The sequence below is a fragment of the Calypte anna genome, chromosome 15 (genome assembly GCF_003957555.1).
Source record: "Calypte anna isolate BGI_N300 chromosome 15, bCalAnn1_v1.p, whole genome shotgun sequence".
Classification (NCBI taxonomy): domain Eukaryota; kingdom Metazoa; phylum Chordata; class Aves; order Apodiformes; family Trochilidae; genus Calypte; species Calypte anna.
This window is the reverse complement of record NC_044261.1, coordinates 13,652,289-13,678,686: the sequence shown is the minus strand read 5'-3', so window position 1 is coordinate 13,678,686 and position 26,398 is coordinate 13,652,289. Positions and strand designations below refer to the sequence as shown.

Here is a 26,398-nt window from a genome sequence, read left to right as displayed (position 1 = left end):
GAAACAACCCAGGGTAGGAAAACCAGGTGCTTGCAAGGAGACATGGCCCTCCATGAGACCAGAGCCTGTCCATGAGGGTCTCCTTGCTCCTGAGGAGATGGGAAACCTTGCAAGATTATTCATGATCTCCTAGAGCATGCCCTGAGAAGCTGTGGCTGCCCCATCCCTGGCAGTGCTGAAGGTTGGATGGGGCTTGGAGTACCCTGGGCTGGGGGAGGTGTCCCTGACCATGGCAGGGGTGGCACTGGGGGGGCTTTAAGGTCCCTTCCGTCTCAACCCAGTCTCTGATCCCTTTGCAGCCCTGGTTTCCTCAGTTTTCCACCCCTATCAAAACCTGGGCAATGGATATTTATTTATTTCATTCCATTTGGCTGAGTCTTGTTCATTCCAGTGCCTTTTCACAGAACCCCCCAGGGGCCATTTCTTGACAGGTTGACAAAATAAATATGTGCTCTGCTGGGGCTTGATGCATGCCCAGGAGGTCTGCTCAGCCTGCTGCTCACTCTGCTTCTCCTCCCAGCTGCCTCTAGTCCCTTTTTTAAGGTCAAAGCTACAGTTTTAGGAGATTACTCTAAATACAACCTCTGCTCCCAACCCCTCCAAGCAACCCCTGCTCTCTGCTTCTGATCTGATTTGATCTGTGTGCTTCAGAAGTGGAGTCAACATCAGAGTAGTTTTTGGATAGCAACTGGAAACTTGTTTGGTTTTGGGTTTCTTCTGGGGTTTTTTGGGGATTTTCTGAGATTATTGAGGTGCAATCATCTTGTGCCTGGTGGTGGCATGGGATGGCCATGAAGATGCTGGGAAACTGAGGGGGATGTTGGAATGGGGCTCAGAGCTCAGCCTCAAGGAATGTTTGGGAAGTCTGGGAGTGTGGCTGCTCACTTCCAGACACAATTTCTTCCCCTTCAAGGCTCCTCTCTGCTGGTGCTTGCCCAGGGCTGCATCTCCCAGGATGATGGTGCAGGGATGCTGCTTTCTCCCAGATCCTTGTGTGGTCTCTCCTTAGTTGAATATTTTTGATGGCTTCTTAGGACATCTCTGATCATCTTTACAGGGAAAAACCTTCTCATCATGTGGAAGTCACCATCCCATATATGTTTCCTTCTCTGGTCTTGCCTCTTGGAAGAGAGAAGTCTTTTCTAAGGGGTACAACAGCCTTGGGGGCGACTCTTCTGTCTGGCACAGATGGGATCTGCTCCTCTGGTGTTGTAGGGAATGAGGCTGGGAAAAGGACAGCATGGGGTGAGCTGGACTGGGAATGTTCCAGGATACTGGGAATGGTCCAGGATGCGGCACTGGGAGAAGGAGGGAAGCTGGTGACCCCACACAGAGGAGGTTTTTCCGCAGGGCCTCAAGTTCTCCCCATGGGTTTAAGAGAATAACTTTAGGCAGGACTTTGCCAAGGGGGCAGATGACAGCTGCAAACCCAGGCTACCCACATTTCATAGCATCCCAGAATTTCAGCTCGGAAGTGACCTCAGAGATCACCTGCTCCAACCCTTCTGATAGTACTGAGATGTCCCAGCACCCGTCAAGCTGAGACTTCAAAAAAAATTTCCAAGGTGGGAGAATCCACCCCTTCCCCTGGGAGACCATCCCAATGTCTGACTGTCCTCAGGGAGAAAAATTTACCTCTTGTGTTCAATAATTTCCTCCCCTCACCCATCCCTGTAGCCAGCCTGGCTCTGTGCAGGACAAGCCCCTTTTCTTCTGGTTGCCCAGAGGCTGTCGCTCGAGGACTTCTTTTTTTTTTTTCTCCCCACCAAGAAAAAAAGCCACAAGCCAACAAGCCCTTCCCTGTAGCAGTTAAAGACATCTCTGTTTGCCTGCTGGAAGCAGCTGCTTGTCCCTGGAAGGGGCTTTGCCACCTCCTGCTGCTGCTGGAGGGGGTTATTTATAGACAAGTTTATTTTTACTTCTCCACATCCCTACGTTTTCCTTCCTGCCCACTCGTGTTAATCAAGGATGATCTCATTAGTGGCAAGAAATTTCCCCTTCCAAACACCACGTGCAAAAGCCCTGGAGGACTGTGAGCACTTGGGGATGTTGCAGGGGAAACTGAGGCAGTGGTGTGTTGATGGGTTTGGGTTCAAGTCCTGGTTTGCTGTTAACCATGATGTTGGGGACCAGAATTGTTCAGTGTCTTCATCAACCATGTCGTGGGGTCAAGGGCACCCACGACGTGTGTAGGTGACACCAAGCTGACTGGTGTCGTGGTTGCTCCTCAGAGATGGGATGGCATCTAGGGGGACCTGGGCAAGCTGGAGAAGTAGAACCATGTGAATCTTCTGAGGTGCAAGGTCCTGCACCAGGCTGGGGCAGTCCCAGGTATCAGTACAGGCTGGGAGATGGATGGATGGAGGGAGGGATGGATGGAGGGATGGATGGAGAGCAGCCCTGTAGAGAAGGACTTGGGGGAGAGCAGCAAGGCCAGAGAGGGGATTGTCCCCCTCTGCTTCCCTCTGGGGTAAATCTGGGTCCATCTCTGGGGTCCCCATCAGCAGAAGGAGAGGGAGGTGTTGCAGCCAGTCCAGAGGAGGCCCTGGAGCTGCTGGGAGGGCTGGAGCAGCTCTGGAGCCAGGGGGAGAGAGTTGGGGGTGTTCAGCCTGGAGAAGAGAAGGATCCCATGGGGAGACCTTAGAGCAGCTTCCAGTGCCTGAAGGGGCTCCAGGAAAGCTGGGGAGGGACTTGGGACAAGGACAGGGAGGGATGGGATGAGGGGAAGGGTTTCCATCTGCAAGAGGGGAGATGGAGAGGAGATGTTGGGGAGGGAGAAATTGTTTGGTGTGAGGGTGCTGAGGCCCTGGGTGCCCAGGTTTCCCCCAGAAGCTGTGGCTGCCCCATCCCTGGCAGTGTTGAAGGTTGGATGGGGCTTGGAGCACCCTGGGCTGGGTGAAGACATCTCTGCTCAGTGCAGGGATGTTGGACGAGGTGACTTTTAAAGGTCCCTTCAAACCTGAACCATTCTGTGATCCTTGAGTCATCTCTTAATGCCTCCATCAGGGCTGGGAAAGAAGAAATTCAGCATTGTTTGCCCATGGGAGCTGAGAACTCCAAAGAGCACTTCCATCAGAGCCAGGGAATAGATTTTTTCTTGGGTAATGAGCAGTGGGGACAGTTAACATTCATCTTAATTAGTCTGGAGGAGCAGGAGTGAGCATCAGCCTTGGTGCTGTGAGCATGATGGATGGTGCCAAGCAGCCTCCCAAGTCCTGGGCCTGGTGGAGATGAAAGGGCTGGAAAAAAAGAGTTTGTGCTGCCTAAAGGCAAATGCCAAGTTAGTTGAGGTGGTGTTGAATGAGACAAAGCCAGGCTTGGAGGAGCACACGTCATCTCCTTGGAGCTCCTGGTCCCTGTCGGTGGCAGCGTGGGGAGGGGACATTAAACCTCACCCACCTCAGGAGGTCCTTCAAAGGACAAAGTGGAACAGTTTTCTGATGCTGTTTGAATGGCTGGAGCCACCCACGGAGGGGCTGGAGTGCAGAAACTCCAGGTTTGAGGATTCTGGTTGTTCCTTCTGGGAAACTGTTCTGTGGGGGGGGGGGATTTGGTGCAGCTTTTCCAGGGTGATTTCTTAGTTTTTTAGTTAAAAGCTCAAACGTGGCTGTAGGAGCCCATGCAGTGACCCTGGGGTTGGGGCCCTGAGATGCTTCTGGCCCTGTTTTGGCCCCCCTGAGATGCTTCTGGCCAGGTTTTGACCCCTCTGTTATTGTGGTGTGATGCCAGAGTGACTCTGGATTTATAGGGAGCCAATTTGGGTGCTGTTGGTGATCCCACCTGGCTCAGGATTGCTATGATTTATGGTCAGGAAGATCCAAGGGAATGCTGAAGGACACTAGGAATTAAGCTTGACCATGGCAGGGCAACATAAAGAGAATTAGTTGGTCAGAGGTACCTTTCAGCAGAGGAATATTCCTGCTGGAGAGGGAGCATCTCCCATGGCTTTCCTTGGAGCTGGTGGGGAGGTGAGCACCAAGGAGTAACATAAACCCAGGCCCTTTTCTCACCTGAGATACCCAAAGTGGAAAGTAGAGGTTGCTCTTTTCCTCCTCTGCCATCCCCAGACCCCTCTTCCCAGTGGGCATAGGGAGCTCTGGGCCAAGCTCAGCTCTTCCAAACCTCCCAACATTTCCAGTGGTCCCACTCAGCTGAGAAGGATTGGGGCAATCTTCATGCTTAGGGAGCTGAGAGGGGATTTAATGGGATTTAATGGGATTTGGGAGGACACAGAGAAAGGGAGGAGCCCCAGAACTGGAGACACAGCAGGTTGGGGCTGCTTGGTTGCCCCCTGGGGGGGCTCAATGCAGCCGGCCTGGTGTTCTCTCTGGGGACCAATATTGGCCATGTGGGCTTTAAAAAGCAACAAATGGGCTTTTCCTCCTCACTGCAACCCAGCAGTTTCCAAACGTGCCCATCAACTTTCTTTCCTACCCTGAAGGGTTAAGCAGGAGCTCTAAATCCTGCTTGACAGGAGGGAAACTGAGGCACAGAGCTGTCACATCGTTTTCCTCCATGCCAGGTTGGAGCCACACATCCCAGAACCAGGCATTTCTGAGATGCCTTTTGGGCTTGTCCCTTTTCTTGCCACTCATTTGGGGAGCAAGGAGCCCACTCCTTGGAGCCCCCAACACGCCCCACCTTTGAGCACCCACCTTGAGAGCCAAAACATCACCTCCTGCCTTGCCTCTGGCTCCTTTTCTCTGCTCTCAGCTCTGCTTTCCCTTTCCCAGGAGTTAAAATAATGGAGCTCATAGATCATGGAATGAATAGGTATTGACTTGATGCCACGGGCTGGTCCAGGATGGATTGATCCCTGGGAAGATGCTCCTGGGCAATCGATGCGAGGCCATCAGGTTGGATAAATCTCAACCACAGGGAAGTCAATACATGTGTTAATACATACATTAAACCAATCTATACCTTCCACCTGGAGACAGCAGGGCTTTTGGTAGCTTGTGGAGGAGGAGGAGTCGGGGAGGAGATCCAGATCTCCCAAAGGTGGGGAAAGGCAGCAGCCTGGTCTTCTACAAGGGTGTTTGGGGGTGAAACAAGAACTGCTCTGACTTGTTGTAGTACCCACACCCCTTGGTAGCACTTTGCCAGGCTCCTCTGGTAGGGGATGCTGCAGGGGGAGGTTCCCCTTTGTGTTTTAAAAGTGTTCCAAAATCCCATAGAGTCCTAGAATGGTTTGGGTTGGAAGGGACCTTAAAGATCATCAAGATCCAACCCCCTCACACCCCACCACCTTGCACAAGACTTCATCCATCCTGTGGCCTTCAACACTTTTAAGGATGGGCATCAACAGCCTTCCTAGGCAACCTATTTCGGTGTCTTCCCACCCTGATGGGGAGGAATTATATTCCTATAATATTCCTATTTTGGCCATGATTTCTTGGGGAAAGTTCTGAACACAGGTGGGCTCAGAGCTGAAGCACTTCACTAGAGATTTACTAGGGGGTGTTTAAGGCAAACCTTGAGATTTAAGTGCCCAGAGATGGTCCCACCAAAACTTGCTGCTGGTGCCAGCTCTCAAGTGAAACCTCAGCACAGGTCCTTATTTTTTTGGAGCACCCTCAACACTGAGGATCCTCATGTGCCAGAATCCTCCTGCCTAGCCATGGAGGAGGCTGCCCAGGGAAATCCATCCCTCTTTTCACAGTGTTATTAATTAGGTATTAATAACAATATCGTTACTCTTCCAAAGTGGAGCTGGGTTTAAGTTTGGCTCCGAAGTTTCAGTTTCTCTCTTCCCTCCCTCCAGAAGCAGAATTTCTTTCTCACATCTCTCTCCCCTCCTGAAGCTGAGGAGGAGAAGAGATTGATAGGATAATTTGGCTTGTAAGGGACCTTGAAATCCAGAAGATTTGGCTCCTTCAAAAGCAAGAAGAGGTCAAGGCCCCTTCCCAATTCCCCCCCCGGCCTCCTCCTTTGCAGGAGGCAGCAAAGTGCCACCTGCCCAGCCAGGATTTTCAGATGATTTGTTTGCAAGAAGGGCTTTAGATAAGCCTGGTGGCTGCTTTGCATTCACCTGCCTCCCAGCTCTGCTCCCTGCAGCTGGGGAAGAGCTCGTCTCCTCCGACGATATCTCCTCCAAATAAAAAATGCATGGAGTTGGCTTTTTTCCTAAATAACTTGGGTTTGTTGTGGTTTTTTATTTATTTTTTTTTTTCCCCTGAAGCTGCACTGGAGTTGGAGCTACTTTTTGAGGAGGCTGATTTCCCCCCCTTCCCCCCTTCTCCTTCTCCTCCTCCATCCCTTTGGCTCTGCTGCCTTTAGTTATCTCGCGTGCCAGCTGCTGGGAGGAAAATTTTGCTGCCTAAGTAATATCCATCAAAGGATGGAGCTTCCATCAGGTGCAGCTGGGCTTCTCTTCGGGGCTTTTTTATTGCTCCAGGTTTGTTTCATTCCGTGGAAGATGCTCCAGGCAAAGCTTTGAGCTCCAAGGGTAGGGATCTGACCAAAAGCATCCTTGGGGAGGTTGTGGAAGGGTTGGGTTTGAAGGGAGAGTTTGCTGGGAGGTGGTTGTGTCCAGAGAAGAGTAATGAAGGGTCTGGAGAACAAGTCTGACCAGGAGCAGCTGAAAATGTTGATTCTGGAGCAGAGGAGGCTGAGGGGAGCCCTTCTGGCTCTCTGCAACCCCCTGAGAGGAGGTTGGAGGGAGCTGGGAGTCAATCTCCTCTCCCACATATAACCAGTGATGGGATGGGAGGAAGTGGTGGCCTCAAGTTGCCCAGGGAAGGCTCAGGTTGGATATTAGGAACAGTTTCTTCCCTGTCACCATCCCTGGAAGGGTTCAAAAACCATGTGGACATGGCACTTGAGGACATGGTGAGCTTGGACCTGGATGGTTGGAGCTTGGAGGTCTTTTCCAACCTGAATGACTCCATGTTTCCATGCTGCTGATGGCACTGTGCTGCTCTGAAGCTTTGGGCTGCTGCTTTTCTCCCTCTTCCTGGGCTCTGGAGGGTGGATGGGGCTTCCCAGTGTCCAGAGAGGAAGGAAAGCCCTTGGACCTTGGTTTGGGAGCAATGGGAGTGGAAGGGAAGGGGGCACAGCAAAAGGGAGAGAAACCCAAATGAAGTTGTAGTCTTGGGGTTGGAGCATTCCCAGCTCAGTCTTGGGGTGCTGGGGGGTGTGGGGGGGCTCTGAGAAGAGCTGCTTTGCTTCACCAAGAGTTCCCAGTGGTGGGGAATCCCAGGGAAAGAAGTTCTGAGCATCCCTTGGCAGGGCTGGGGGCACCTGGGGCCTCGGGAGCACTGGGAGCTGTTGGCATCACTGTGGGAGTGGGTGGCCCAGGCTTTTTTATCCTTCCCCCCCCTCACCAAACTTTTCATTAGGAGAAAAAACAAAACAAACAAAAAAACAAAAACAAAAAACAACCCAAAACAAGCAAAAACCAAAACAAAACAAAACCCACAACAAAATAACTAGATGTGGGGTCAGAGCCATGGCAGCTTTCTCCTGAGGCTGAGCCCCACCAAACTCATTGCAGCTTGTGCCAGCCTGGCCCTGGCTGTCCCAGCTCTGTGTCCCCACTGTCCTTGGGGTGATTCTGAGATTCTTGAGGAGCTCCTGTGGAAGCTGCAGAGCTGGTGCCCCATGGCAAACCTGTGCCTGGCTGTGCTATTTGCTGCTGATGTTGAGCAACCCAAAGCCTTTGGGGTCCAACCCCAACCCTCTCCCTCTCCTTGCTCCTCTTCAGCCTTGTTTGAATTTTCTGCTTTTGTCCAAGCCATTTGGGGCTCTTAGCTTTCCACAGCACAGTTGTCAGACAACAAGGGAATGAGTGGGAATGGCTCAAAAACTTCCCCAAAAAACTCCAACCTGAGCTCTCCTCCCTCCTCCCCTGCTCCTGTGGCTCAAATCAAATCAAATCAGTCCCAGCTCAGGGGCTCTGGTTGCTCTGACCATCTCTTTCTTAATATTCCCCCCAAGATTTCCCCTTTTTCTGTGAAATACCAATCAGCACTGAAGTGCTGGGGAATGGGGAAGCAGCCCAGCAGCCCCTCCTTTGCTCTCTGCCTTTCCTCCAGCCTGGCTCTAACCTTCTGGCAGAGGGATTTTTATATTAAAGTGCTTTTTATTAATTCCCACTCTCTCGCTCTGGGTCTCCCCTGGGTGTCCAGTGCCTGGCTGTCACCATGGTATCAGAGATGGTTGTCCATAAATCAAGAGAAGAGCAAATCCTCAGCTTCCCAGGCTCTGCTATTTAGCATTTTGGGGTGTTTTGAAATGATCCCCTCTAATTTACCAGGAATTTGTGGGGCTGGTGGGAAGAAAAGCACAAAGCATCTGTAGGGATGGGCGTCAGCCATCAGCTCTGGAATTATTCCTGCTCCTGAGGAGGAGCCAGGCTGAGGGCTTCAGCCTGGTAGAGGTGATGGGCATTAATGTTGAGGTGATGGAAGGAGGAGCTGAGGGACCTGGAGTTGTTGAGTCTGAAGAAGAAGAGATTGAGGAGAAACCCTTTGGCTCTTCCAGTATCTGAAAGGAGGTTGGGGGGAGGTAGGGGTTGGACTCTTCTCCAAGGTAACTGGAGGTAGGACAAGAGGAAATGGCCTCAAGTTGTGCCAGGGGAGGTTGAGGCTGGATATCAGGAATGATTTCTTCCCTGACTGAGGAGAAGAGGCTGCCCAGGGAGTCACCATGCCTGGTGGGGTTCAAAAAACATCTGCACTTCAGGCCATGGTTTAGTGAGCACAGTGGGGTTGGGCTTGGTGATCTTAGAGGGGTTTTTTCCAGCCTCAATGACTCGAGGAACCTGTGATTCTATAAATAGAGAGGTGATGGCCATCAAAACAGAGATGATGACCATCAATATTGCAGGAGAGGGGGGAAAAAACCCCAAGCTGGGGGGTGAATGAGGCTGTATTCCTATCAAATGACAGAAATATCAAGAGGCTGTGCTCCAGCTCTTCCTCACTCATCCCTCCCAAATTGTTCCCCTGTGAGATCTCTTTGCCTTTGCTCCTGTTGCTGATGTCTTCAGCCCACGCTGGTGAAATGCAAGAGTGTTTATAAAGCAATTTGGGATTTGGCTTGCTTGGCTGAACACTTCAGAAACTCATTTGGAAGAGAAAGTTGCATCTGCAGCAGGATGGGGCCATGGGCTTGGGACTGTCTGGTGCTGTCTGTTGTCAGCTGAGGTTGTGCCATGGGTTCAGGGAGCTTCTTCTTCCCAAGCTGCCCAATCCAGGCTGTCCTTGCTGCCCCTCAGCTCTGGATGAGATTTGGTCCCCACCAGGGTACATCCCTAAACCTGCCTGCTCTGTGTGGGGTGGGATGGGGAGGTTTGGGAGGAGCAGTTGGTGATGTGTCTGTGCTCCTACAGCCCAGAAACCAAGCAGGCCCTGGGCTGCATCCAAAGAAGCACAGACAGAGGGCAAGGGAGGGGATTCTCCCCCTCTGCTCTGCTCTGCTCTGCTCTGCTCTGCTCTGCTCTGCTCTGCTCTGCTCTGCTCAGACCCCACCTGGAGTTCTGGGTCCAGTTCTAGAGTCCCCAACATCAGAAGGACACAGAGCTCCTGGAAGGTGTCCAGAGGAGCCACTGAAATGCTCAGAGGGCTGAGCACCTCCCTGGGAAGCCAGGCTGAGGGATTGGGGTTGTTCAGCCTGGAGAAGAGGAGGCTCCCAGGTGAGCTCAGAGCAACCTTCCAATATCTGAAGGGGCTCCAAGAAAGCTGGGGGAGGGCTTTGGACACAGGGGGGTAGGGAGAGGACATGGGGAATGGCTTAAAACTTGGAGAGGGGAGAATTTAGGTGAGACCTTGGGAAGAAATTCTTCCCTATGAGAGTGGTGAGATGCTGGAACAGGTTTCCCAGAGAAGCTGTGGCTGCCCCATCCCTGGCAGTGCTGAAGGTTGGATGGGGCTTGGAGCACCCTGGGCTGGGGAAGGTGTCCCTGACCATGGCAGGGGGGTTGGGGCTGGATGATCAGAACTGAATGATCTTTAAGCTCCAACCCAACCCATTCTGTGGTTCTATGAATGCCTCCTTGGAGCAGTGAGGAAGCCAGGATCCTTTCTGCAGGCAGAAATCATCTGCCTTTGTTTTGGTGTCGGGTGGAGGTGGGGGCTGCCTCAATGCCACCATTCAGCTCAGCCCTCTCCAGCTGAAAAGGCAGGAGATGATGGTGATGAGGATGATGGTGATGATGATGTGCATGCCCCAGGAGCAGGGCTTTGTCCTGCCCCAATGGGGAAGGTTTGACAGTGGGTGGGGAAGTGAGGAGAAGCAGGAACCGTGGAGCTGTGCCATGAAAAGGTTGTGCAGGTGGTGGCTGAATGGGCTCAGGTGGTACACAATGGGTATCAGCCAAGCTTCAGCTCTGCTTTGGCAGCTCCTTATCCAGCAAGAAAAGTCCCAACAAATGACTGGGGAGGCAGCTGGGAGCTGAATTCATGGGGAGGATTTAATTCAGGGAGGGGAGGAGGGGGGCACCTGACTGCCTGGGGTGACTCTGACAAGGCCTGAGGGGTGGTGGGGACACATCCCAGGTCTGCTCTGTCACCTTCCTGGGTGCCACCAGCCCTGGGCTGAGTCGTGGCTGCTCTGCTCTTGCCAGGGCTTGTGTCAGGAGCATCCTCTGCCTCTTTCATGCCTCCCCTCTGGGAATGAAGTGGTGAGATGGGGACATGATCAGTAAAGGGCCTCTCCTAGGGTCATCTCCAGGGTGTGGATAGGCAGAAATTTGAGGATTTTTCTCTAAACAGCCTTTTTTTGGGTTTTTGGTTTTTTTTTCTTGGCAGCAGAAGACCTGATCTGAACTCACTGTAGGGCTGAAATCAACCCCCTTTAATCTATAGTATTAATCTAATAATTGCATTGACAAGGTCCAGTTGTGCTGTATGTGGAGCACAAGCAATGTTCTGGGTTGTTTTTTTTTCTCTGGGGGAAGATAAAAAGCTGGTGGGGAGGCTGTGGGAGCTCCTTGGTGTGGTCACAGGAGTGGCAGGGAGGCTGTTGCATGGTGGAGCTTAAAGCTTTGCAGGGTTATTTAGAAAGCAATGCCAAGAAACCCAAAGCAACCCACCAGGAAGGTGGTGCTCCATGACTTTGCAGCAGACACCCAAGGGTTGTCTTGTTGAATAAAAATTCAAAAAGGAGCAGTTTGAGGACATGGATCCTGATTTTCAGTCAAAATCCCAATTTTGGTGGATTTTCTGCAGCCAGACAGGAGATGTGAAGCAGCTGGTTTAGATGGGAGGTGGAACAGGGGGTGCCTCTCCTGGTGTGCCCAGGGATGTGCTGGGACCAGCATCACCAAGGGTGATGTTCCATGGGTATGGAGATGCCCTCAGGTCCTTGCTGGGGTTTGCTTGTGGCCAGCAGAGCCTGGAACAAGGACCCTGAAAGAGTCTGGTGGCTTTCCAAAAGCTGAGAGCTGTGGGACTGAGCCCACTGCTGCTTGGCCATAGCCTCTTCTCCCGGTTAGAAGTGACAGGACAAGAGGTGATGGCTTCAGGTTGCACTGTGGGAGGTTCAGACTGGATATTAGGAATGAGTTCTTCACCAAAAGTGGTGAAGCTTTGGAAGAGGCTGCCCAGGGAAGGGAGGTGGTGGAGTCACCAGCCCTGGAAGTGCTGAAAAACCAGATGGAAGTGGCACTTCAGGAGCTGATTTAGTGGGGGTGTAGGACTGGTGGCTGGACTTGATGGTCTTGAAGGTCCTTTCCAAGCATGATGATTCCATGGGGAAGGACATGGAGCTTCAGGCTTAGGAGCTGGAGACTCCTTTGTATCCATGAACTAAAGAAGCAAGGTTTCACCCCAGTATCAGCCATCCCAATCCAAACTGGTTTAATGCCTGGAAGAGCTGTGGAGAGCTCAGCTTTCTGGGGGGGGGGGGGAACCTCTTCAGCCCTGCTCCTGGGGGCTGGTTGCTCAGGGAACCTTGTTGCCACCCAGGTGGTGGCCTTGGCCATCAGGGCTCTGAACCTTCTCCTCTCCCCATCTCAACAACGTGGACGTCTGGGATGATGCAGAGAGGAGGCAGCTCAGGTTGGTTCTTTCCACCCAAAAAAGGGGCAAAACTCTTTGAAAATGTCCCAGGGGACAAAACCCTGGAGCTGGAGCAGAAGGATGAGGGGCAGACCCACGGAGGCCAAGCAGCCAGAGGAGGAAGAGCAGAGGTATCCAACCCTGCTTTTAATTAGTACTTGTTCACTTGAAGAGGATCAAATTAAACATCTGTGGTCACTGAAACCTCTTGAAACGAGATGTGTGTCGGGTGCTTTGATTTCCCAGGCACAGGTATCCAGTCTCCTTTTTTCTAAAGTTGCCTGTAATGAGCGTGGGTGGGGATAGAAAAGCAAAAAAGCCCCTTTTTTTTTTTTTCCTTTCGTGGTGGTTTTTTTTTTTTTTTTTGTTTTTTGTTTTTTTTTGTTTTTTTTTTTTTTGTTTTTGGTGGGCAGGAGTCGAGGCAGCAGCCGCCCACGTCCTCCATTCTGATATTCAAATGTCAATATATTTTTAATTGGTTTATATCCCCCCCCTTCCCTCCCCTCCCCCTCCAGCTGCCTTTGATAATTAAGGCTCTGTAAATAGATTTTTACTGTAATTGGTATGAGAAGGAAAATTGGAGGACGTTGTACAGTGCATTGGGTTGGTTGGGGGGGTTGGGTTTTTTTTTCCACACACCCCTCCACCATCCTTCCTCCCCTCTCCCTGACTTTCCTCTTTTGACTCATTTTACATCTGTGAGCATTGTAAACTCTGAGGGAAGAGAAGGGGAAGCACACAAAAGGCTGAAGGCAGAAGAGCAGATGGTGGGGATGAGCCAGGAACCAACCCAGGACCCCTCTTACAGGGCTCGACACCACTGTGATGGCCACCCAGCCCCCCCAGTTTCCTTGCTGGATCTCCAGTCTGAGCTGTAGCCACAGCCCCTGGGGGGATTTAGAGTTCCCTGCTGCTGCCTTCAGAATCTGGGGATGCTTCTTGGAGGGTGGTGGTGGTGGTTTATAAGTGTGGTTTCATCCTCCTCCTCCCTGGAGGCTTTTAGAAGGAGCTTGGACTTGGTCCTTAAGGACATGGCTTAGTAGTTAGATGATGGTGTTGGTCAAATGGTGTTGGATGAGCTTGGAGGTCTTTTCCAGCCTAAAATATTCTGTGCTTCTGTTTTACCTTCTGCCTTTCTCCTGTTCTTTCAGCCTCTGTAAAGGACGGACTCTCTACTCAGTGGTGAGAGATGCCAAAATCGTCCTGGATGTCAACAAGACCAGGCAGATAGCACAAGAAATTGTCAAGGTATGGGGGTGGTGCAGTCCCCAGGAGGGTCTGGATCCAGCCAAGACCTCGGCTGAGCTGCTCCAGGGAATGGGAGTGGAGAAACCAAGGGGGTAGGCAGGTTTGCACCTTTTGGCTTTAAAATCCAGAGCTTTTGGACTTTCCTCATCCACCCTGAGCTGAACTGAGGTGGCACCAAGGCTGCCAGTTCCAGGGGAGTCAGGGCTCATCCTGACCACAGCTCCTTGGAAGTGCAGGGGGCTCAGCCCAGCTTTGGTGCTGTGAGGGAGTTGCTGGTTGGATATTCCTCTCCTTTTGGGAAAGAAAGAAAAAAAGGGAATAATTGGAGGTCGGGCTCTAGTTTCCACACCTCTGTAGGGAAAAGCATCCCCAGAGTCAAGGCATCCACAGGAGGATGTTTCTCCCAGCTCAGGAAGCTTCTCCTTTAGGGGGATGACTCCAAGTGCATCTCCAACACTTGAGATGTGACAGAATAAACAGACACCGGGGAGGATCCTCACACAACTGGGTCAAGAGGTTGGGAAGTTGGGTCTTGAGCTTCTCACCAAGTGTCTGGGTTTCCTGAGAAGTGTTGAGCTGTCTGCCAGGGGAGGGTTGGGCTGTGATTCCAAACCCATTTATCACCAAAAGGCTTTGCCACGTGGCCACCATGGGAGCTGGGACACTGGGCTGCCATCCCCCCTCCCAGCCCCAACAAGCCCAAATCATCTGGGGCTGAGCTTCCTTTTAATGTGCTTCTAGGGGAAAAAGATTATTCTGGTAGATCCTAATCCCCCTTTAAAAATTCAAATCCTCACTAGAAACCAGAATGTGCTCAGCAATCTGTCCCCAGTGGTGCTGGTCCCTCCCCTGCTTTTCTTGTGTTTCTTCGTAGTAGATTGTCTCTTTTGGGCTTATTTGCACCCAGTTTTCACAAAGTGCATGTTTTTCAAGGAAATTCCTTTACATCCCCCCCCCCCCAAGATCTCTAGGCTTCAGGCAGGAGCTGTCTGTGGGGTGTAGATTTATGATTTTGAAAGCCTTTCAAAGGGCATCTTGGAGAGGGGAAGGTCTGGTTGTGTTGCTCCAGGTGGGATGGGGCTTTGAGGACAGGGTTTAGAGACACTTGTCCCCTCAACTCTGTTCTCATGAGACCCCTCTGGGGTAAATCTGGGTCCACCTCTGGGGTCCCCATCAGCAGAAGGAGAGGGAGGTGTTGGAGCCAGTCCAGAGGAGGCCCTGGAGATGCTGGGAGGGCTGGAGCAGCTCTGGAGCCAGGGGGAGAGAGTTGGGGGTGTTCAGGCTGGAGAAGAGAAGGATCCCATGGGGAGACCTTAGAGCAGCTTCCAGTGCCTGAAGGGGCTCCAGGAAAGCTGGGGAGGGACTTGGGACAAGGGCAGGGAGGGATGGGATGAGGGGGAAGGGTTTCCAGCTGGGAGAGGGGAGATGGAGAGGAGATGTTGGGGAGGGAGAAGTTGTTTGGTGTGAGGGTGCTGAGCCCCTGTCCCAGGTTGCCCCAGAAGCTGTGGCTGCCCCATCCCTGGCAGTGTTGAAGGTTGGATGGGGCTTCGAGCACCCTGGGCTGGGGGAGGTGTCCCTGACCATGGCAGGTCTGTGATGGGGTGATTCCTTCTGACTCAAAACCATTCTGTGATTCAATGATTCTGCAGCCCTGTGTGTGTTAGGAGTGGGTTGAAAACCTCAGACTCTGCAGCATTGCAAGACATCTTGGGGAAGCATCAGGGGATGTGTGAGATGAAAGCATTGCCATGAGGAGTGTCACCCAGGAGAGCTGCTGAAGATCAACACTTACACCTGGTTGTAGCCCCAGGAGCAAGTGTCCTCTCCTCCTTAGGCACAAGGATTGGGTGCTTCTTGCAGGGCAGAGGGGCCTTGGGTCTGGCCCAGGTCTCTGTAGGAGTCAGCAGAAATCCATCCCTTTGCAGCAGAATGGTTTTAAGACAGAAGAGGTTGAGCAGTTCCTCTGCCTTCCAACCTCTCCATGTCAAACCCTCAGCAGATGCGAAGGGTGTTTTGGTGGGCTTGCAGGTGGCTGGCATGGAGAAGCAAATTAAACACCCTGCCACCTTGTCTTGCTTGGGTTTGGGGCAGCTCTCCCAGAGGAGCTGGAGGCAGAACCAGGCAGTTGTTTAACTTTATCCTTTGAGCTGCTGTAAGCAGAGCCCTGGAGCTGATGGGATTAGTGGGTGTGAGGGTTCTCCTTGTGCTCTGAGCCTCTTGAGACAAAAATTGATTTCCTTGGGGCTAGCAGAGTGAGCTGGCTTTTCGTGGCCACCAGGCAGCCCAGCAAATTGAGGCATTACTAGGGCTGAGAGTGTTTTCTCACAGAGCATCCCAAGGGGGGAGCTGGGATTTGCAGTGGGATCTGTGTGAACCCCATGGAGAGAGGAGAGGGATTTGGGTTTGCCTCCAGAAATGCCTCCAGTGAAGGCTTGGCTGGGGCTGTGGTTGCCTGGGAGATGCTGTTCCAGCTGCAGGCTGTGTGAATATGGGGACAGAGTCCCTGCTGGGAGCCCCTGTCACCCCCCAGCTGCTGAGAGGGGTCTCCGAGGTGTCCCCACAGTGCTGGGTCTCATCCTGTCCCAGGGGTGCTCAGGGCCTTGGAGTGCAGCTTGCAGGAGGAGCAGGCTCATGGCACTGAGATGCTGTTCCCTGCACAGCCCTGGCACTTGGTGAAGGTGACAGTGACATTTTAGGGCAGGTTTTTAAAACCTCATCATTATTTCATGTGCTGAGACCCAGAGATGCCTGATTAATCACAGACTCCCAGACTGGTTTAGGTGGGAAGGGACCTTAAAGCACCCCAGTGCCACCCCTGCCATGGTCAGGGACACCTCCTCCAGCCCAGGGTGCTCCAAGCCCCATCCAACCTTCAACACTGCCAGGGATGGGGCAGCCACAGCTTCTGGGAGCAACCTGGGACAGGGGCTCAGCACCCTCACACCAAACAACTTCTCCCTCCCCAACATCTCCTCTCCATCTCCCCTCTTGCAGCTGGAAACCCTTCCCCCTCATCCCATCTCTCCCTGTCCTTGTCCCAAGTCCCTCCCCAGCTTTCCTGGAGCCCCTTCAGGCACTGGAAGCTGCTCTAAGGTCTCCCCATGGGATCCTTCTCTTCTCCAGCCTGAACACCCCCAACTCTCTCCCCCTGGCTCCAGAGCTGCTCCAGCCCTCCCAGCATCTCCAGGGCCTCCTCTGGACTGGCTGCAACACCTCCCTCTCCTTCTGCTGATGGGGACCCAGAGATGGACCCAGAGTTACCCCAGAGGGGAGCAGAGGGGGACAATCCCCTCCCTGGCCCTGCTGCTCACACGGTGGGGATGCAGCCTGCAATGGTCCCTGCATCCAGCTGCAGCTCCAGCATCTCCAGGCAACCCCAAACCTTTCCCTTCCTCCAGCAGCATCCCTCAGCAGGAACTCTTTGGGATGTGACCACTGAGGGGTGTAGTTAACCCCCGTGAAGTGCTGGGTTGGTTGTTTGCTGTCCCTGCCTGTCCCCAGCCTTTCCCACTGCCCTGGAAATCCCACAGCTCTCTGCTGCTTTTCCAGCCCTAATCCTGACCATTCTGTGATTTCAGGGGGGGTTTAGGGGATTTTTTTCAGGCTTTCCCAATTTTTCCAGATCGTCGCTGAATTCATAACATGCCTCCCAGCTGCAAACTTAAAATCCATGCTTGTTCCAGTGCCTACGTGGTTACTGGCAAGACATGAAAAGCTCAGGATCTGGGCTGGATCCCCGTGGAGATGCAGAGATGGGCAACTGCTCTCTGCCCTTCAGCAGCAGTTTGCTGGCCCCTTTGGCACTGATCCTTCCACAGTTGCCTCTCATACAAGTTCTTCCTCATCTGTTTAGGAGAATGAAAAGTGGGGCAGCCCAGGAAGCTCTGCAGACAGCAGAATAAATGGTGTGGATTTTTTTTTCCCCTCCCTTTCCCCAGAGGTGGTTCTCCCCTTGAGCATCAGCCGCATGGAGCTGGCTGCTTGATTATAAACCCAAACTCTGAACCAGTTTGGATTTCCCACCTGTGGGCTTTATTTTTTTTTTTTTCCCTCATTAGCAATAATTTTAATTAACTACCAAGTAATTTTTTTCACTAGGGGAAAAGAATTAAGGCAGGAACTCCTCCAAGGCACTTGTTTGCAGGCAGCTGGGGCCGATGTGTGCGTGGGAAGCGCTAATGGCTCAGCCAGGGTGGAGGAGATGAAGAGCTTTGACTTATTACCCTTCTGCTCCCAGCCCCCCCCCAAAGAAGGAGGAAGGCAAAAACACCATCATCATCATCAGTTTCTCAGCAGAGGGTTTCAGGGAAGCTCCCTGCCACTAATTTTCCTGGCAGAACCAGTGAATCGGGAAGATGAGTGGAGGCCCTGGCAGCCGGGATGCCCACACCATGAGCCCATCAGCCTCCAGCAGCCAAGCCCTGGCCCAAGCCAGGGACACCCCTCAGATCCTTTCTGCAGGGACATTGGGGACAGGCAGCCCTTGGCTGTGGTTCAGTAGCGTGGATGTGTCCCCAGGATGGTGTCCTTGGCTCTGCACTCATGGGGCTGCCCCTGCTCTGGCTGGCTGTTCAATTTTTCAGTTTGGTGATGTTTTTCTCTCTCTTTCATCCCTAGGGAATGGGCTACCTGCATGCCAAGGGGATCCTTCACAAGGACCTCAAGTCAAAAAACGTTTTCTATGACAACGGGAAGGTGGTGATCACAGACTTTGGCCTCTTCAGCATCTCGGGAGTCCTGCAAGCAGGCAGGTAGGACCTGGGGTGGAGGGCATCCTGATGGTCCTCCCTGTGCCTTAGAGCTCCCCTTTGCACTGGGAATGGAGGGAGGGAGCCCAAAACCTTCTCCTCAAGTGGCTTTCTGGCTCTGCAGCCTGAGGACGAGTCCTCTTTGAGTGTCCTGGGGCTGCACCATGGATTTTGCCATCTCACCTGCTGGAACTTTGCATCTAAGGAGGTTTTCTTTGGGACAAGAGAGCCATGGAGACATGGAGTTCCTGCAGAAACCCCTCCTTTCAGCCCCACTCCCTCCTCCCAGTGCAGCTCTGTGGTCAACACTGGCGTGGGGGTTGTGGTGTGAGGTCCCCAGAGGGATGGTGAGGGCAGGGGCTCAGCTCCTGGTGGGCAGAAGTTGCAAGTTTTGATTTGGTTTCATGTCTTCGTTTAAACTTTGTGTTTAAAGGCAGAGTTGAGGCAGGTTTAGCTTTAGAATCCTAGAATGGTTTGGGTTGGAAGGGACCTTAGAGAGCATCAAGATCCACCCCCCTGCATGGTCAGGGACACCTTCCAGCAGCCCAGGTTGCCAAAGGCTTCATCCATCCTGGCTTTCAACACTTCCAGGGATGGGGCAGCCACAGCCTCCCTGGGCAGCCTATTCCAGTGTCTTCATCCCCTGATGCTGAAGAATTTTTTCCTAATATCTAGACTAGGAGGAAGGAGCATGATGCTGCAGGGGGCTCTCCAGCAGTTTGGCTCAGAAAGGCAGGACCCAGGCAGGGTCTTTTGGACCCAACTTCTTCCCATGGGGTGCATCACCTCCATGGCACCTACCAGGTGCTTCTCTGGTTCTGCTCCAGCAGGGCCACCAAAGCTCCTTGGCTTTTCCCTGACACTGCTGTCACAGTCCCCCAGCATCCTGCCTTGGAGCTGCTGAGTGATGCTGTCCCCATGGCTGTCCCCTGGCCACTCTGGTGACCTTTTGGGTGCTACAGACATCTGTCTGCACTGAGCCAGGGCAGGGAGCAGGAATCAGAGAAAAGCAGAGCCAAGCTCTGGACATTTACAGCCTTGTGACCTTTTTTTGGTCTCTTTGGGTTTGGAATCAAGCCTGTTTGGTAAATGTTCCTTATTAAATGTTTGGGTTGTTTGGTTTTTTTTTCCCAGTGTTTTGGGAGGTTTTCCAGCTGTAGGCACAGCAAGGCAAAGGAAGGAAGAAGAGAAGCAAAGCTGGGGGGAAAAGGGAACAGAAGTGGGGGAAAAAATGGAGGATTATATATATATATATATACATATATATATAATTTAGAGTGTTGTTGACTATTCCTAGCAGGAGAACAATTTCTCACCAAACCCTTTAGGAGTATCATGGGCCAAGCACTGTGTTCCCAGGGAGGTTTTCTTCCCATGGGATTTGTCACTGGAGAAGTTATGGTGACCACTGGTCACTTTTTAACAGAGATGCTCAGGAGATAAAATACACCTTAGAAGTCACATATTTCAGTTTTGGTTGTGGTGTTTTTTTTTTTTTAAATTCTATTTATACTTCTATTATTCTATTTATTCAATTATTTATATAATTATATTTATTTCTTTTCAATTCCATCTGGTGAGGTCAGAGGATCTCATCTCTCCATCCTCTCGAGGAGAGCTGAGCTGCCAACATTTCCATTCCCCTTGTATAAATATCATCTGGTTTGCAGCACAAACTTAGCCAAAAGCTGAGCCAAGCCCCAGAAATCCAGCAGAGCTGCTGGAGGGAAGTGGCTTTCAGCAGCTGGGCAGAAGGGTTTGGGACTCAGGTCCTGCCAGGATGAGGACAGAGCTCATTCCAACAGTGGTAAAAGGATCTGGGCAAAAATTGGGCTTAATTTTTCCAGGGACCTTTGCTGTGAAGGTCACAGATGGTCTGGAGATAAAGTGAGAGATGAGACACGGGAGGAAATGAGGAATTGGATGGGGTGGACCAATGTGTGGCCACCTCTGCTCCAGATTGGGGGTGTCACTTGGGGGGCGATAAAGTCCAGGAGATAATTCAGGAGAGGAAGGATGGGCAGAAATGCAAGGTTGGAAAGAAATGAGCACTGGTTTACTTGAAAAAAATGGAGAAAATGGGGAAATTTCTACCCTGAGGAGGTTTTAGCCCTGGGCTGCTGGTGGTGCACGTGTCTTGTGGTGGTTGAGAGCTGAGACAGGGCTCTGGGGATCCTCACACATTGGTCCCAGTGGATTTTGAAGCAACAAGGGTCTGCAGCTCTGATTTCCCTTCTCAGGGCAGGGTTTTGGCTGGTTCTGGTTTCTCTCAGATGAAGAAGAATAAATCCTGGTGCGGGGGTTCTCAGAGCCTTGCATGGATGAGCACTTAGGGAGAAGGGAGCCAATCTCTGCTGGTGAAATGAGGGATGGGGACATTCTTTGGGTGGGAAGGAGAACTACAAACTGGCTGGTTTTGCTCGGGTTAAAAAAAGACATGGCTTAAAAATCCACCTCCTGGTCCCCACGCAGGCCATGAAGGTGTCCAGCATAAGGAGGTCACAGTGTCCATCTGTGCCATGGGTTGGATCTTGATGATCTTTAAGGTCCCTTCCAACCCAAACCATCCTTGGATTCTAACTCAGTCATTAACTGGGGTCTGATCCTGGCAGAATCAGATTTATTTATTTCTCCTGTAGTGAAACTTTGCTGGGCTTGGTAGAGCTGCTCTGGAAGCAGAAGGAGCATGAAGTGGGTCTTGAGTAGGCTTGAAGGGTTTTATTGTTCTTGCTGTTGCTTGGCTTGTCCTTTGGTGGGTTCAGAAGGTGCTCAGCTGGCTGGGCTGCTTCCTGCTGGTGGAAGTGGCCAGGTCAGACAGGGAACTGGCCAAATTTTTGGTATGAAACCTCCAGCTGCTGTAACCAAACCCCAGCTGGGATGGTGCCATGGGATGGTGCCACAGCTCCTGAACTGCTTTAGGGAAGCTGGGGGCCTCCAGGCTCTGGGGCATCCCAAGGTGTGCTTGGAAACCATTCCTTGGGATACCACAGCACTGAGAGGGCTTGAGGGAGTGAAAAATAAAAGCCCTGGGTGGGATCCTGGGGGTGGTGGAGCAGAGCTGAGTGCTGCCTGCTGCATCCTCCAGACAGAGACTGTAGGCAGGGGGATGGAGGAGGAGGGAGCTCCCCCAGTTCGTTTTTAATTACCCTGGTGCTTAATGCTGGCTTGTAATGAAGAGGATGGAAGTGGAGGAGGGTGAGGGGAGGCAGCTGGGGAGCTGAAAGCTTTCCCCCCTGTGGCAAAGTGCTCTCACCTGCAGCTCCGTGGGGCTGGAGCTGCTGATTGCAACCATGGCTGTGACACAGCAGGGTGAAGAGGAGCTGGGTGTGGAGGCTTCATCATGCCCTGGACCAGGAGGATCCTTCCCTAGGGAGGGGGTGCCAGAGCTGGGGATGATGCTGGGGGAGTTTTGTCACCCTATCTCCAGGGCATGGAGCTCCCCTGGGATTTGGGATTTTAGCCCCAGCAAGCCCCCCAGCCATCCCTTATCCCCCTGCACATCATCAGAGCATCCGAGCACAAAGAGGGGGAGACCTTCTCCAGCCCAGTGTGACACAGGGGACAGTTTTTGTTCCCTCTTGCAGAAGGATGCTGCTGAATTTGGGCTTGGAGACACCATCAAGCTGCTTAATGTGTTCCCCCCCCCTGCCTGGGGAACCTTGTCATACCAGCAGTGCATCCAGGTGCCTGCTGGAGGGATGTAAAGGATGAAGGAGCAACAAAAGTCCCCCTCACCCTGTGGCCGGAGGAGCCTGATGCATTTGTACAGAGCTGGGGGACCTTGGGGAGAGAGGGGAAGAGGTGTCTGAGAGTAACTGAGAGGCTGGGGGGGGGGGATGAGAGGTGAAGTGAAGTCTCTGGGTGGCAGCCTGGGATTTAATGGCAATGTGACAGCAAGGATGGGCCACTCTGTGTCACGGGGTGGGTGACTCCTAGGCAGCCCCTGGGGTTGGTGGCATGGGGAGGTTGGACTGGAAGGTGGATGAAAGGGGCTATTTGGGGTCCAACACCTGAAACCAGTTATTTCTAGACCATTATTATAGGGTGGGCTTGATCAGAAGGGACCCTTGGAGGAGCCCACCCCTGCTTACCCCAGAAGTGCCAGCACTGTTGGGCTTTACCCCAGGGGACACTTTGCCCCTCACTCCTTTAAGGTGTTCTGGTGCAATGGTCACACTGGGGGCCCCAACAGCCCCTGCAGTGCCAAAATGTCCCCTACCCACCCATCCTGTGCCCAAATTGTGCCCTGAAGCTTGGCAGGGACAGGCACAAGGCTGCTGTGCTGCTGTTCCTCAGGGCAGGGTTAAATCCCAGCTTGGCCATAGGGAGAACCAGGCTGGGAGAAATGTCCTGGGAAATGGGGGTGGGGGGTGGGAGATCCAGGGGGGTGATGTCCTCGTGGTGGTGACACAGAGCACTCAGTGGTGATGTCCCCATGGCTTTGGCTCCATGTTTTGGCAGGAGGGAGAACAAGCTGAGAATCCAGAACGGATGGTTGTGCCACCTGGCCCCAGAGATCATCCGCCAGCTCTCCCCAGACACTGAGGAGGACAAACTCCCTTTCTCCAAGCACTCGGATGTCTTTGCACTGGGGTGAGTCCCCTGGGACATTGGGTGGGCTGCAGAGAACTGGAGAAGTTGTGTCAGGTGTGAGGTGCCCTAAAGGGACAGGGCAGGGATTTGCTTACCCAGGGGACACTGCCTGGGGGAACCTGTTGGGCTCAGAGGATCTTTCCTGGGAAAGTCTGAGTCAAACCATCCCTAAATCCTCCAATCCTCCTGGTTTGTGTCTGGAGCATCCTGAGGATGTGAGCCTGGAGTCATCCCTCCTGGGGAGGGAACCAATGGGAAGGTGCTCTGGGTGTTGGATGGGTGTGCAGAGGGCTGAGGATGAGGAGGGTTGGGATGTGGAAGGTTGAGGATGAGGAGGGTTGAGGGTGGGGAAAAGATTGAGGATGAGGACGGTTGGAATGAGAGCTGGAATGTGGAAGGCTGAGGATGAGGAGGGTGGGGATGCAGAAGGTTGGGAACAGAGGTCCAGGAGCCCCCAACACCCCAATCCCCCCCCCCCAAGCCAGCAGATGGGCTGGGACTGGGGCTGCCTCTGTGAGCTGGAGGTGCCCAAAGACCAAGCAGAGGAGAATTAATGGAATTAATGAGTCTCCTCCCTGGCTCCTGCCTGCTGGCTGCCAGCAAACCCTCCCGTGAGCAGGGGAGGAAGGAGGGAACCTTCCTGGAGGCAGACCTTGCCTTGACCCAGTGGATTCATTTTGTTGTGGATACCTTAAAGTCTGAGTGCTGCTGAGGCTGCTCTGGGAGGTGATGATTCCATCCAGCCCCCAGTAATTACAGCTCAAAGGCTTTGGCTTTTTTTTTTCCCCTCCTTTCCCCGAGGTCTGACTTAAAAATGAAGAAGTAATTAAAGGATCGCATTGAACTATGCCAGAGTTGGTTCCTTCAACTTGGCTTTTCCTCTTTTATCTTTTTTTTTTTTTTTTTTTGAGTGTGAGCTCTACCCATCTGTAAAGCTTGAGACCCCTTCATAAAGATGAAAAGATTTCTCTGTGTTTTTCCTTTTTCTTGGTTCTTCTGCCCTCTGAGCCCAGTAGGCTCGTGGCTGCTCCAGAGGGTTTTTTCCATCTCCTCTTCCCCATAGGGGATTTGAAGATCAGTGATAGCAAGAGGAAGAAAAAAAAAAAAAGTTCCTTTTATTAAAGACTTTAGAAATGTTAAATTTAAGTGTGTGTGAGGGCAGAGGAAGGGGCTGAGGTTGGTGGAGTAAGTGTCATCACCGAAGCCAATAATGGTGGCAATAATGAATATTTAATTATTGTTATCATCTGCCTTGTTGGGCAAGGGAAACTGGAGGTGCAGAGCACAATCCATGCCCTGGGAAAAAGCAGCCTGGAAAATTGAAGCCCTGAACTCCCCATGAGGAGCTTGAATTGGATGCTTTGAGGCACTTGGAATATCCCAGCTCTTTCCTGAGCATCTCGTGGAGTGCCCCCAGCACCTGCCCCCCCACCCCAAGTCCTCCATTCCCACAGGAATCTCACAGAATTCACATTTCTGGAGATTTACAGGCAGCCTGGGCAGATTTTCCCCATACCAGGAGAGCTGACATCCAAACCCAGGGAATCCTCCTGCCCACAGGTGGATCATTCATTTACCACCCCCCCGTCCCCACCAGGTTTTCCCACCCTAATGGTGTTTTAACCCCATTTCTTCCTGCTTTAGCCAGATATCCTGGAAGGGAAAACCAGCTCCAGGGAATTTATCTTGGAAGTCAGGGCCAGGACCATGGGATCTGGGGGCTCATCCAGGCTCTGGAAAACAGGGATGGAAAACTCCCCCCAGGTGGTAGTGGGGGTGGGGACGCCCTTGGGCTGGGGATATTCCTTGGAATTTTGGGAGTGTCCTGATGGCAAGGAGGGTTTGGCCAAGCTCTCAGGGGGGTGCAAGCAGCAGATGGCTGCAGGTTGATGTGTGCCATCACCCCATGTGGGTGCTGGGGAGGGTTCAGGCTGTGGCTCATCTGGATTTTTGCGGCTCAGAGCACTTCTTGGAGAAGAAAAAGAGAAAAGAGGGAGTGAAAATGAATGGATGGGTTTGTCCTGGCCCTGCTGGAGCTGGTGGCAGAGCTGGGACATGCCAGCCCAGCAGCTGGACCATGTGTTTACCTCCTGCATCAGCTATGAAGCTGCTCTGCCAAGAGCTCTTGCAGCCTGGCAGCTGCCCCCTTGATGGAAGAGGCTGGAGGCTCTGCCCCTGCTTCCCAGCACCTTCCATCCTGCCTGGTGCCTTGGGCTTGGTTGGCAGCCTCAGTTTCCCCATGTGGCGAAGGGGAGTGGGGGTAGCTCCATGAGGAGCACTGAGAACCTCTGGATCTGGGGTGAAGCATCTCCTGGATGTCACGGAATTGCCACAGCTGGAAAAGTCCCCTAAGGTCACCAAGTCCAGCTGCCAGCCCAGAACAACCCACGGGAGCACATCCTGAAGTGACACAGGGTCTTGGATATCCGCAGGGATGGTGGCTCCACCGCCTCCCTGGGCAGCACATTCCAGCACATTCCAGTACTCTCTCAGTAAGGAAATTCTTTGATCTAAACATTAAATAAATTAAACAATAAACAATAAATTATTTCCAGGAGAGAAGAGGTCAGCACCCACCTCCCCCAACCTCCTTTCAGGGAGTTGTAAAGCACAAGTAGATCTCCCCTCAGCCTCCTCTTCTCCAAACCAACCCCCAGTGTGGATTTTAGAGCTGGCAGGGATGGTGGCAGTGGGTCCAACAGCCAGATGTCCCCCCCTGTCCCTCTCCCTGGGATGTTTCTCAGCAATTCTCACCTCTCTACCCCCACAGCACCATCTGGTACGAGCTGCATGCCAGGGAATGGCCCTTCAAGACCCAGCCAGCAGAGGCCATCATCTGGCAGGTGGGCAGAGGGATGAAGCCCAACCTCAGCCAGATTGGGATGGGCAAGGAGATCTCGGTAGGTGACGTGGGGCATGGAGCTGGGAGGGAATGTGCCTTCCAACCTGGCTGGGAAGTCTCTTTGGGAAACACCCCATGGTGGCCAGGATCTGGCAGTGAAAAAGCAAGGAGACCTTCTGGACCCAGTTGGGCTCTGGGGGTGTCCACAAGGGTCAGCTCAGCTCGTTTGGACCTTCCACCCCAGGTCTTGGCTAGGATGGGGTGGGTGACAGAGATGGGGTCCCCAGGGAGTGGATGCATCCCTTCCTCCTCAGCCCTTCAGCAGGATCTTGCTGATGGAATTGGGGTCCTCATGGAATGGATACATTCCCTCCACCCCATCCCTTCACCAGGATATTGGTGATGGAGACACAGTCCTCATGGAGCAGACATGTCCCCTCTTCACCAGGATGCAGTGATGGAGTTGGGGTCCTAGCAGGAGACACATCCCCTTGACCTCATCCCTTCAGCAGAATCTTGGTGATGGAGGCAGGGTCCTAGCAGGAGACACATCCCCTTCACCTCAGCCCTTCAGCAGGATCTTGGAGATGGAATTGGGGGTCCTCATGGAGTGGACACATCCCCTCCACCCCCTCCCTTCAGCAGGAGATGGTGATGGAGATGGGCTCCTCACAGGGTGGCAGTGGGGCATGGAGGTTGTGGTGGGGTCTGTTTGCTCACAGGGGTTCTCTTTGCTCCCACGTTTGCTCTGTGTGGCTGCAGGACATCCTCCTCTTCTGCTGGGCCTATGAGCAGGAAGAAAGACCAACCTTCACCAAGCTGATGGACATGTTGGAGAAACTGCCAAAACGCAACCGTCGCCTTTCCCACCCCGGGCACTTCTGGAAGTCAGCAGAGTAAGTCCCTGTCCTGCCCTGACCTCCTCCAGACTCGGGCCCTGGGGAGCCCTGGACAAGCTGTGGGTG

At 52.7% G+C, this 26,398-nt stretch overlaps 1 protein-coding gene across 1 annotated transcript in view; it reads left to right on the top strand.

Moving 5' to 3' along the window:
• The window catches only part of KSR2 (kinase suppressor of ras 2), a 77,414-nt gene extending 51,081 nt beyond the window's left edge, over nt 1-26,333 (top strand). The window contains exons 15-19 of the mRNA XM_030460580.1: nt 13,154-13,250; nt 17,868-18,001; nt 22,460-22,591; nt 25,362-25,491; nt 26,196-26,333. Coding sequence (XP_030316440.1) covers nt 13,154-13,250; nt 17,868-18,001; nt 22,460-22,591; nt 25,362-25,491; nt 26,196-26,333 — 631 coding nt within the window. The remainder of the gene's footprint in view (nt 1-13,153; nt 13,251-17,867; nt 18,002-22,459; nt 22,592-25,361; nt 25,492-26,195) is intronic.
• The last annotated feature ends 65 nt before the right edge of the window (nt 26,334-26,398 follow it).